We start from the raw sequence: 12,152 nt of genomic DNA on the forward strand, positions 1-12,152 counted from the left end.
ATATTTCTAAATACTGGGCTGATGACTACCAGCTTGGCTCCGTGATTGCGCACAATGTGAGTAATGAAGATGAGTCTTTGAGTAAATCATATGTGTGTGATGTAGAATGTCTAGAATGTCTTCAAAGACAACAATGCCCCCAATCTAGCTATGGAAATTTTATGCTAACGAAACAAATCACTGGTATCTATTCATCCTCATGCCTCGGCGCCCTCTTCTTGAGCCATTTCTTCATCAGCTTTATTGCTCTCCTCGACCTTTTCTTCCTCGGCCTTTTCACCCGATTCTGACTCTGGCTTTTCTTGCAATTTCTGTTCCTCACGAAGCCTAGCCCGTTCCGCCGCAGCCTCTCTCTTCATTTGCTTCTTGCTAGTCTTCGGCTCATTATCAGGCTTAGCTACCTTAGCCGACGGCCATTGCTCACGGCACTTTTGCTCCTCTTCTTCCGACCAAGCCCGAGGCAGGATTGCAAAGACAAGGTACGAGGTATGAGTTCTAAGGTCCGGCTCTGACCGGTGCATCAAGCGACCCTGAGAATATAAGGGGACATCCGTCTTCTCTTTATAGAACGGCGTCTCCTTTACAATCGGCTGATAATCTGGCTGGTCTTTGGTTGCTCGGTTGTCGCGGATAAGCTTGGCGCGTATTTCATCACTGCGCAGCTTTGCAACTGCCTCCTCAACTGTCTTAGGGAACAGTGTGGCTCCGCGCACGCCCTCGGTATCTAACCCGATACGCTCACGCTTGACATCCAGTCGTCGCTGGGCGACTTCCACCATTGAAATATTGAGCCATGATAGCCTGCGCATTGTGCGGATTGTTCGCTCTGCCTGCTCGAGACACGGAGAGAATGTGCACAGATATGCGGGGGATTCAGGGTCGAGAGCTGATTCTTGTCCCGGGGGTGGGTTGCGCACGAGATGTTTCAGTGCGAGCCAGGGAGCGGGTAGATCCAGGAAGATGGCGTTGGCTTTCGGCGATTTGCCGGTCTTGGGATCGCCTAATAGAAATCCGTCCTCGTAGACGTCGCGATGCGTAGCCTCCACTATCCCGTCGAGACCGTGGTCTCTGAGTTCCTGCTGCACTTTGGCTGCGCGTAGCTCGTGAAACTCGAAACTGCACACCTTCCCCAGCCGTCGCTTTTTGGTCGCTTCTTCGGTCCCGGGATACCCGTTGAAAACGGCGCGCGCTGAGGCGTGCGTGAATGAGCCGCTGCCGGCTCCGGCTTCGATCACTGTGCAGCCTGGTCGTGCGCGAAGTCGGTGGAGGATGTAGCTGTAGTCTGGGGTGTAGACGACCTGCGTGCGGTGGGGGAGAGATATGGTCCAGGCTTCGGGGGTCGGGGCGAGGACGTGTAGGAATCCACTTTCCGCTGAGACGGGGGTTCTTAATGATGGCTTCTTATCCTCCTCTGCGCCGGTTCCCTCCGCATCGAGCTCCTCGGCCTTGCGCTTGGCGGGATTGTTGCGACCGCGCGAGCCTGTGTCGACTTTTGAAGCGACGACCTGCGAGCCCCAGGGTTTCCCGATCAAAGTACTGTGTGGGAACGAACCGAAGCGAGTGTTGGTGACCTTTCCTTCCCAATATCCTTGGTTCTCGTCGTCATGGTCGCGGAGGATCGTCGGAATGATCTGGTCGCGGCGGAGTTGCAAGAGGGCGAGGCTATCTTTCTCCGCCGAGGCGTTCCGGGTGAAGAATGGGGACGGCATGGCGAGCGATATAAGTGAGGGTAATTGGTATGGACAATCCCTAACTTGAGGCTAGAACTCGTTGCCTCTCCGCAAAAAAAAAAAGGCTACCATGCTAATTGCCTGATCGGGCCACGAATTAGGGCTCAGGGCTCGGTCCTTCCATCCCCAGTTACCGCCAATCACAGCGAGTCCGCGGTTGATGGATGAGTCGATCTGGTCCTGACAAGAGCCCCTCCCCCTCCATTGCCTTTGCTTCCCTCTTTATGCTCTCCCCCCGACCTTCCCTTCTTCCCTTTTCTTTCTTTTCACCGTCCAAACAGCGGTTTTTATTGTCGGTCACATCTTTCAGGTCCATGTCTTCTCGCCAGCAGCCGCCATGGCGGCAACCGGCCTCTAGCCCGGACGCGCAACTGCCTCCATTGAAGGTGTGGAACTCGTTGACGAAGTCCAAGACCCCCTTCGTCCCGATCGACCCCGCGGGAAAGAAAGTTGTGTGGTACGCGTGCGGACCGACTGTTTACGACGATGCGCATCTTGGACATGCCCGAAACTATGTTAGCACTGATATTATTCGGCGAATTATGCGCGACTACTTCAAGTTTGATGTTAAATTTGTTATGAACATTACAGACGTGGATGACAAGGTATGACTTGGCGCTGTGTATAGGGATACAGCCTCAAGCGCAGTGACTCACGAATCCTATAGATCATTCTCCGCGCCAGACAACAACATTTGTTTAACGAATTCGTCGGTGTCAACCCTACGATTACCCCGGAGGTCCTGGATACTGTCAAAAACGCTTTCGTCGCCTATTTAAAGAAGAACCTTCCCTTGCTTGACTCAGAACTTCCTCCATCGAAGTACCAGAATGAGGTTGAAAAAACCTATGCGACTATCTTGAACGGTGGCGCTTTGCCAGGAAACGAGAAGGCAGGTGATGATGAGGCCAAGGTTAAGATGCACATCAAGACGGCTGCGTCGGCCGCAAAAGTCATCGCGCAGGCGGAAACCCGCGATGGCTCGAGTGCCGACGCTCTCTTCGCTGAGTCGTTCTATACGAACGCGCAGGATCTCATTTTGCCTTATCTTGATGCCCTGAAGGGTGCATTGGTTGATGCGAACGATCACAGTATCTTCACCAAGTTGACCAAGAGATACGAGGAACGCTTCACTAAGGATATGCGGGACCTGAACGTTCTTGACCCCACCGAGTTGACTCGCGTGACGGAATATGGTGATGAGATTGCGGCCTTTGTGGATCGCATTGTTAAGAATAATTTCGGATATGCTACAAAGGATGGATCCGTGTACTTTGATATCAATGCCTTCGAAGCTGCGGGCCACCCCTACGCTCGACTTGAGCCTTGGAGTCGCTCAGACAACAAATTGGCCGCAGAGGGCGAAGGCTCTTTGGCTAGTAAAACCACAGAAAAGCGCGGTCCTTCTGATTTCGCTCTCTGGAAGTCGTCCAAGCCAGGCGAGCCGAGCTGGTCCAGCACCTGGGGCAAGGGTCGCCCTGGTTGGCACATTGAATGCTCAGCTATGGCATCAGCTCGGCTGGGCAACCAGATGGATATTCACTCTGGTGGTATTGATCTTGCCTTCCCGCACCACGACAATGAGCTGGCCCAGAGTGAGGCATACTGGCACGGTGACCACGACCATGAGCAATGGGTTAACTACTTCCTGCACATGGGCCATCTGTCCATCCAAGGATCCAAGATGTCTAAGTCGTTGAAGAACTTCACTACCATCAGAGAAGCGCTTGATCGCAAGGACTGGTCGCCGAGAAGTCTGCGCATTGTTTTCCTTCTGGGTGGCTGGAAGGACGGTGTTGAGATCACAGAAGATCTTGTGAACACTGGTAGCTCATGGGAGGAGAAGGTGAACAACTTTTTCCTTAAGGTGAAGGATCCTGCTGCTCTCCAGTCGTCAGGCACCGACACCACCTTTGCTGCTGACCTGGAGGCGACTACGAAGGCAGTCAACGACCAGCTCTGTGATTCTTTCAACACCCCCGCTGTCATGGCGTCGATTTCAGAACTTATCTCTAAGTTCAACATTGCTGACAAGGCCACTGTGCCTTCTGAGGATGTCCATGCTGCAGCCCAATGGGTCACCTCCATGGTGAACATTTTCGGTCTTAACGGCACCGCCTCGGCTGACAGCACTGAAATCGGCTGGTCTGGTATTGATATCCCCGATGAGGCCAAGCCCTACCTGTATCCTCTGTCGGCCCTGCGTGACACGCTCCGTGAAGCCGCGCGGTCCAAGCATGGAATCTCTGCCAAGGATGTCGAGGCGGCAGTTGCCCAAGCATCGGCACCCAAAGAAACCTCCGAATCTGCCAAGCCATATGCGGAGCTTTTCTCCAACTTCCGTGCCAAGGTGGAGTCTTTGGGATCCTCTGATTCTATTGGCAAGGATATCCTGTCTCTGTGCGACCGCGTTCGAGATATCGACCTCTTTGATGTCGGTATCGCCCTCGAAGATCGTGAAAACCAGCCTGCCCTAGTCCGACCTGTGACCCAAGAGATGCTCAAGGCACGGGAAGAGAAGGAAGCCAAGGCTCTCCAAAAGCAGGCTGAGAAGCTGAAGAAGGAGCAGGAAGCTCTCAAGAAGGCCGAGAAGGGCAAGCTGAGCCATCTAGAGATGTTCCGCACCAACGAGTACAGCGCCTGGGATGAAGAAGGCATGCCTACCCGTGACACTGCTGGCGAGGAAATCACAAAGAGCAGGGCGAAGAAGCTCCGTAAAGAGTGGGAGCGTCAGAAGAAGGCACATGAGGCGTGGTTGGCTACTCAGGCCAAATAGAAGCCAACAAAACAAAAGAGAGCATTTGATTTTTGAATATCTAGTTTAATAGGTATCGGTTGTTTGGGGTGGGTTTCCACTTTGCATCGCGAGGCGTTTCTCTCGGCATATATCCTATCCTTCTTATCCTATACAATATGAATATTGCCTGATTGGGACACTTAAGTACAATTTACTTCTTGCTGAATAGTTCTAATTGTTATGACATACTGTAATCCGAACCCGTTGATGCTTTGACCTAGCCCTCATACTTCCGTCATACTTTATAGTACATTTCCCCCGTGTTGCGCTGCAATACACATGCAGTGCTAGATACAGTCCTGGAGAGTACCATAAATATGGCCCACTATCAAATCACTCGGGCCAACAAATCCGTACCACCTGCAGAGTATGGTGTCCCGGAAAACCCCCCATTAAACACGTACGGGGTTGCGGAAAGCGTGATTCAATTCCTTTTTTTATTTCTCTTTTTCTGTCAGCTTTGCTCATTCGCAAGAGCAACCATCTCAGATTTACCACTCCACACTAAAATGGCAGTACACACAGGTCTCGACTATATGCGTTCGCGCACGTTGGTCGACTGTGATACGATGGACGACGAAGGTGACTGGTCCTTCTACATAGTCGATTATTACCATTGTCAGATAACTGACTATGTTCTAGTTGCCAAAACCTTCGGCCCTTTTCAAGACTGTACTTCCAATCAAGTAAGGCCTTGAAGATGCAACGTAATTAGGCTATGAAATTAACCGTATAGGCTATTGCACTCGCCGAGCTTTCTAAGCCAGAGCGGTTTGATGTCCTTACGGCGTCGCGCGCAGAGGCGTCGATATTGCATCTGAGGCACTCCATAGATGAGAATGAATTGGCTGTTGAGATTGCGGTGAGTTGCTGCTTCAATTATAGCATAGGTTTGGTGAAGAAGGTCGACTGATATCGATTAATAGATGGTTACGTTGACCCTAGAAATGGCAAAACATATCGGTGGACGTGTCCATGTACAGGTTAATCCTTACTCTTCGTACTCGACTGAGAAGATTGTGGTCAATGCACTCCGTACGTTTGACCCTTTGTATTGATATTGTCCCTGTTTAATGAGACCCGGTGATAATCCTATCGCTTATAGGAATCGTGCAATTGTTCCAGAATCTCCAGCCCGGCTTCAATGCCAATCGAATTTGTATCAAGATTCCGAGTACATGGGAAGGAATGATGGCCTGCCGCACCCTTGAGTTGGCTGGTGTGCATACTTTAGCAACCACTCTGTTTAGCATGACTCAAGCTGTACTTGCTGCTGAGGTCGGCTGTACTTATATCGCGCCATATGCGAATGAACTGAAGGTGCATTTCGAAGCGGGGTTAGTATCAAACCTTCCTCTTCTTTCAAGTCCCGACTAACACCTCTCCTACTTTAGTTACGTGGACAATGCGAAATTGCTCCCGCTTTGCGTAGCCATTCAGAAATACTATAATTCCATCAATTCGCGCATAAAAGTCCTCCCCGCTAGCTTGGCTTCTGTCGAGGATATGTTTGCCCTCGCTGGAGCGGATCACATCACTATTTCACCAGGTTTGTTGACACAATTGACCCAGCCTTATGCAGAAAATGTCAAGTCGCTATTTGATGTTGCGCCGACACTTCCAATCCCCGCGCGGGATGTCTCTTTCATGAACGATCCTGGAAGATACAAGATCACATTTGCGCGGGATCAGGGTGGTGCTAGTCAGATCAAGTTGACAGACGTAAGTGGATATATTGCTCGGCTTTAAAGCGTCGCTAACAGAGATCAAGGCTATAAATATCTTCTGTGATGCCCAGGATGAGTTGGAGCGGCTTCTAGGGTCATACCTTTGAATTTGCTAGTCCCTAACCAAGTCAACTACATTTTATTTGAGTTATAGCTTAATAAATTGCGGTAAATATAAGAAAATATAAGAAAATGAAAGAAATCCGGACCTGAAATGCCATATATAGTTCTAGTGCACGTGACCAGACGTCATCCGTCATTCATCTGTGGATTTCTCCAATTCTCTTCGCGCACCTCCAATTGCATTTATTTGGACTTGCACAGAGCTGGATCTTCCAGCAACTACATTTTTTCATATTCAAATCCTATTTTACATTGTTTTGCTTCCTGAAACCCATTGGGAATACTTGAAATCGCACAGTTCGCCTGCAAGATGTTTCCCTCGCAGGCGGCTAATTTTAACATTGAGGCCCTGAGCGGCATTTGCGGGTAAGTTCAGCAAGCTGGACTTCTTTTTTTTTTCCTTTAGTGGTTTTCTGTTAGCTGTCTTGTTCATTTAATGCATGCACGTGTAGATCTAGATCTACTTAGCTTGGCAGTCTCTGCATGTTTTCTTTTTCTTAGTCCAATACTGACCAATCTAGATCCATTTCTATTGCCTGCTGGGTTGTCGTTTTCTCCCCTCAAATCATCGAGAACTTCCGACGTGGCTCTGCAGATGGCCTCTCTCTCATCTTCCTCATCATCTGGTTGGCTGGTGATGTGTTCAACATCCTAGGTGCCGTACTCCAAGGCGTGCTCCCTACAATGATCATCCTTGCAGTGTACTACACTTTAGCGGATATTGTTCTGCTGGGACAGTGCTTTTACTACCGGGGATTCAACCTCAAAGAGGAGCTATCCCCTTCGTCTACACCGGACCTTTTTGCAGCCAACGGTCCTTCCGATGTGGAGCGGGATAGCGCCGAACATGAACCGGAGCCAACAGAGACATCATCCCTCATCCCGAAGTCCAAAGGCAAGAGCCGAACCCAAGACCCAGTTATGAACGTAACTGGACAGCTACCCCAAGACCGCACACGTCCACTCTCTGCCGGGAGACGGCAATCGACAACCTCTTACCATGATATCTTCCACTCATCGGTAGATGGCACTCATCTCTCACCCGCAACGCCCTTTATCGAACCCACGACCGATTCTGCGCGGCGCCGTGCTCAACGCGCTCGCCGTCGCCGGATCTCTGCCCTTCAATCTGTCCTTTTCAACCTCACCGCCGTCGCTCTAGTCTGTGCTGCAGGTGTGCTAGGCTGGTTCGTCAGCCCGGCAGCAAAGTCACCATCGCCAGACCCGGAACCTCTTGCTATGGATGTTCTGGGTCAAGTATTTGGTTATTTCTGTGCAGCTTTGTATCTTGGCTCACGCCTGCCCCAGCTTCTCTTGAACTACCGCCGCAAATCAACGGATGGTGTTTCCCTGCTGTTCTTCCTCTTTGCTTGCATCGGGAACTTGACTTATGTGCTCTCGATTCTGGCATACTCGCCTGTTTGCCATGGTGGGTCTGCCGAGGAGATCATGGGACACCGTCACCGTGCGCATTGTCGTCCTGGTGAGGCGGCTGCGTTGTATGGCCGGTATGTATTGGTGAATTTGTCGTGGCTGGTCGGTAGTGCTGGCACGCTGCTGCTGGATATGGCGATTTTCACGCAATTCTTCCTATACCGTGATGGAAAGAATGACGAGGATGAAGAATAGATACTCAAAAATTAGATGTGATTTATATTGCACATGTATATACGGAGACCAATGTTTGAAATGATACTTCTGTTACTTGCCTTTTCTGGCCTAGCTTTATGGTATTACCAGTACCTGTGTCTAACAATGGTGCTATTCCACAATGGTAAATAATGGTAATAGTATGAAACAATACCATATTGATTACACCAACGGGAAATAGAGTTCTATCCTGCTTTTTCCATCTCCTTTGTCAACATCGTTTGCACAGAGTACAAGCATGAAGGCCTCATTTCTAGTCAACGGCTAGGTAGAGCTCTGATTGTGTGACATAATGCTATGGCAGAGCCAATCTATAACCTTGGAAGATCTGCAAGATGGCGCTACTACTAGCTCATGCAAACTTTTCGGAGAGGGCATGTGGCTCTCCGTACTCCGTACAGAACAGACCTAAGAAGTGGATATCAGCCGCCACTCTCATTTACCACATATTATATACGTGGTGGTATGTAATAGGATGCTACTAGTATATATATGACTGAACTTCCTTGGCTTTTTTTCCCGGAATTATGAGGCTTCTAGCACTATTTACTCTGGCTTTGTTGCATAGTAAAACGTGTCACAATGCAAAATGACCGTCAAGAACAGAATTTGTCAAATATCTCTTGCACTGAGTTCAAACAATCCAGAAAACGACAATATTGTATTTCCAGCACAAGCGGATAAAGCCACCCGACAACAAGAGCGAGAAGTGAACATCAAGAGTCTCGAAGCGCCTTGTCCTCGACTAGGCTGGCCACATGATGCTCATCTCCAGAGCTGTCCGCATCCGATGCGAATGAATGTGCAACATACGGACGAGTTGAGGGAACTTCATGAAGCACTGGTGCTTGCCATTGATAATATTATTGAAAGATGGTGGAAAGATGAAGAGGCAGGGTTTTCGAAGAGAATGCCTTTGGAGGCGCATGAGGAACTCCTTTTACGGGTAAGTAATTAACGAGGGCAAAGGTCCCAGGGACAGTGAGAGAAGTATAGAGTGTAAAGCTCACCATATACAGTGGATTGACGGTGGTGATACGGCCTCTCGTCCATTTGATCAACATCAAGGCTCTTGGAGACCGGATTTTCTGATTGAAGAAGTACCCACGACTGATGGACCTGAATCATCGAAAGAGCAGTTTCGTATTTGCGAAATCAATGCACGATTTGCTTTCAATGGATTCTTGATTACCGCGTACGGCCAGCAAGGTCTACTATATCTGGGAGCTGAACGGAAAGGATTCAAGGGGGCAGCAGAGCGCGACGAAGTGAGCAATCACCTTTCTACTAGAGTGTCTCGACTTGATTAAGTATGTCCTAACAGCAGATATAGATTATAGATGGTTTGTTCACATTGTTTGACCCCGACCTTCCTTTACATCTTCTCAAAGGTAGAGAGGGAGGCCACGATATCCTCATGTTCCTCGAATGTGCGGAGCGGCGAATAGGAGTTGTACCTAAACTCATTTCACCTCAGGATCTTCGGCTGGTGTCGACTCCAGACTCCAAAACAGGATACAAGCTCTGCTGCGTGATTGATATCGACCAAGCATTATCAGCAAACACGATGCATCCCAAATCATCAACCTTGACTGATCACGCAACAGGAGAAGTCCTGGAAGAAATCTACCAAGTAGGACTCGAACTTCATCAGCAGGAGCTTCAAGCGCTCTCGCCCGAAATGCTTCAACATCTGTCCTCACGCTGCTTCAACGATCTCAGATCCGTTTTCCTAGTGCATGACAAGAGATTACTCGGAATCGTTCACCAAGAACTGGATTCGTTGGTTCACAGGCATCAAGTCCTTACTGAGCGTCAAGTCGAGGTTCTGCGCCGTGGTATTGTACATACAATTCTTCCTGGGTCACCGGAACTCAAGGCTTTTGTACGTCAGTGTCAGGAGTCACCGTCATTTAAAGACAATTATATCCTCAAGCCTGTACGAGGCGGTAAGGGTGAAGGGATCATCTTTGGAGATGAGGTATCAACTGGTGAATGGAATGAAAAGCTCAAAGCACTTGAAAGTGCAGTGCTGGTACCGAATGGAACGACCTATGTGGTACAACGTCAGGTGCAGCAACCGCTATATGAGGTCTTGTTGAAGGAAGAGGAAGGCGTACAACGCAACCGTCTAGTGGGGACGTACATGTCTATTCATGGAAAATATATAGGGGTTGGATGTTGGCGAAGTGGACCGGGTAGAGTATGTGCTATCAGCCACGAGGGTGCGTGGATGGTTTCTGTTGTATGAGTCCAATGTAGAGATTTGCGGTGGGAAATTAGAAACCATGCATAATTCAAATGCATAGTTAGCTTGCTCGCTTTAGTGGGTGGCAGAGGGAGGGAATTTTGACAATCATGTAAAGACTAGAATAATCATCTTAACTACCATAAGTAAAAATCTCCACTTATGGAGACTGATTGATGTATTGGGAATTGAAAGTGTAGTTTTGTCATGATACATCGTAGGGCCGCATATGTATTCTCCACTATATGTACATATACACTGCACTCCTAAACAGATCTTGTACATATTTAACTCAAAATAGTAGCTAGCACCTTAGGTTGGAAGGCTCCTGTCCACAAAGCTCATTACTTTATTGCCCGTGGTGCTCAGCACAAACCCTTGATCATCCCCTACGAATGTAACTTTGAACAAGTGTTCACTATTTCCCGTAGCGGCAAAGAAGATCTTCAGCTTTTCGATCAGCTCATCTTGAGAGATCTGACCAGCCGTCTCCGCAGTAGAAAGCAACACACGAACCTCCAATATCACCGCCGGCGACGGCTCTTCCACGTCCAATATGAGCTGCCACTGCAATACTCCCCATTCAGGTGTACGCATAATCTCTCTTATGGTATGAAATTCAAAATACCTCCCCACCCACTTGAAACTGAACCGCTTATCGCGTCCCCGCGCCCGAATCATTCGCAAGTGCTGGACTTCATCCGGGGGAAGAACGGCCTGGGCTGCAGCAGGCAATGGATGCAGTGATCCCACATCACCGGTGATGTAGCGTACGAGCGGATTTCTGAGTCGCTGCAAGGAAGTCTGCACGATCATACCCACACTCCCTTCTGGGAGCTCTGGCAAATCTTGCATATTCTCTCTTGGAATCTCTGTAGCCTCCAGAGGAAGGATCTCGATGATCATAGTACGGGAATCATAGATGAATTCAACAGCCTCGTCCTCCGGTTCACCCGTAAGGGCTAGATTTGCAACTGCCCAAGGTCCAGCCTCGCAACTGCCGAGCACTGAACAGATGCTGACCGGACCGAGGACAGAGCGAATGAAATCTCGCTGTGGGCGACCCAAGGTTTCTGAGGTATAGATAATCTTGTCTATCTTCAGTGCCTTTTGCTTCTCTGGTGTAGATGAAGCAATATAGTTCAGAATCTGCAATATTGGGCTACTTCCACCACTGAGGACGTTGACTCGGTATTTGATCAGCGCATCCACGACATCCGCAACAGCCATCGTGTGTCCCGCTGTGAGAACACTTCCACCTGCGTTTTCGAACATCTCCGACAAAAGATCGAGTGACCGATAAAAGCCGCCTGAGACGTGCACGGTCAAGATCCAGTCACGGGGCTTCACTAGCCCGCATGTCTTTAGAAATTGTCCAGCTGTATATCGGTGTTTGCGATTCTCGGTTGAGTCAGTCAGGAAGAGCATTGGCACACCACCCGATCCTCCACCTGTGATACTGCTGTACGCGCTTCGTCGGAAGTCATTTTGGGGTGAGTCATCGGCGGAGAGGCGTTGGATTATCGTATAGCTATGGCCCAGAACAGAATGAGGTTAATTATCATAGCTATCTTGGATTATGAGTCATAGAAATGGGATGTTTGCCGTACAGGTCTTGTTTGTGTGTAAGAGGGAAAGTGCGAAGATCTGGAGTTGTCGTGGTTTGTTCGAGAAGCTGAGCTATTTCTTCCGCATTGGGTGGATATTCGATATCCCATTTATAGAATGGATGCTTTGAAGCTACTGAAAGAATATCTCGAAGGAAGTAGTATGCAGCCATGGTGGAAATGAGATTTGATCATGTAAAGGGGAAAATTGTCGTGGGAAGAGTATCGTGAGAGTGTGGATTGAATGTTGAGTTATTTGTACCACTGAGG

General features: G+C 49.1%; 6 protein-coding genes across 6 annotated transcripts; 4 read left to right on the forward strand and 2 right to left on the reverse strand.

Annotated features, from left to right (window-relative positions):
- Nucleotides 1–197: 197 nt before the first annotated feature.
- Nucleotides 198–1,709, reverse strand: trm61 (tRNA 1-methyladenosine methyltransferase subunit GCD14; the record flags this gene model as incomplete). Its single annotated transcript, XM_057253598.1, has 1 exon — nt 198–1,709. The coding sequence occupies one exon, from the start codon at nt 1,707–1,709 to the stop codon at nt 198–200; it is 1,512 nt and encodes a 503-aa protein (XP_057107460.1).
- Nucleotides 1,710–1,894: 185 nt separating this feature from the next.
- Nucleotides 1,895–4,506, forward strand: N7479_005903 (cysteine--tRNA ligase; the record flags this gene model as incomplete). The annotated part of the gene is made up of 2 exons (XM_057253599.1): nt 1,895–2,335; nt 2,398–4,506. 2 exons carry the CDS (start codon nt 1,895–1,897, stop codon nt 4,504–4,506), a joined length of 2,550 nt encoding a protein of 849 aa, XP_057107461.1.
- A 530-nt stretch (nt 4,507–5,036) lies between these two features.
- On the forward strand, nt 5,037–6,361 carry N7479_005904 (transaldolase family protein; the record flags this gene model as incomplete). The annotated part of the gene is made up of 6 exons (XM_057253600.1): nt 5,037–5,213; nt 5,264–5,389; nt 5,454–5,562; nt 5,633–5,864; nt 5,922–6,249; nt 6,299–6,361. The coding sequence occupies 6 exons, from the start codon at nt 5,037–5,039 to the stop codon at nt 6,359–6,361; spliced, it is 1,035 nt and encodes a 344-aa protein (XP_057107462.1).
- A 326-nt stretch (nt 6,362–6,687) lies between these two features.
- Nucleotides 6,688–8,006, forward strand: N7479_005905 (PQ-loop repeat-containing protein; the record flags this gene model as incomplete). The annotated part of the gene is made up of 2 exons (XM_057253601.1): nt 6,688–6,743; nt 6,899–8,006. 2 exons carry the CDS (start codon nt 6,688–6,690, stop codon nt 8,004–8,006), a joined length of 1,164 nt encoding a protein of 387 aa, XP_057107463.1.
- A 610-nt stretch (nt 8,007–8,616) lies between these two features.
- N7479_005906 (uncharacterized protein) lies at nt 8,617–10,278 on the forward strand (the record flags this gene model as incomplete). The annotated part of the gene is made up of 3 exons (XM_057253602.1): nt 8,617–8,973; nt 9,047–9,295; nt 9,361–10,278. The coding sequence occupies 3 exons, from the start codon at nt 8,617–8,619 to the stop codon at nt 10,276–10,278; spliced, it is 1,524 nt and encodes a 507-aa protein (XP_057107464.1).
- A 309-nt stretch (nt 10,279–10,587) lies between these two features.
- N7479_005907 (uncharacterized protein) lies at nt 10,588–12,055 on the reverse strand (the record flags this gene model as incomplete). The annotated part of the gene is made up of 2 exons (XM_057253603.1): nt 10,588–11,806; nt 11,886–12,055. 2 exons carry the CDS (start codon nt 12,053–12,055, stop codon nt 10,588–10,590), a joined length of 1,389 nt encoding a protein of 462 aa, XP_057107465.1.
- Between the last annotated feature and the right edge of the window lie 97 nt (nt 12,056–12,152).

The sequence above is a fragment of the Penicillium vulpinum genome, assembly GCF_028829585.1.
Source record: "Penicillium vulpinum strain IBT 29486 chromosome Unknown utg000003l_segment0_segment0, whole genome shotgun sequence".
In the NCBI taxonomy this organism is placed as follows: Eukaryota; Fungi; Ascomycota; class Eurotiomycetes; order Eurotiales; family Aspergillaceae; genus Penicillium; species Penicillium vulpinum.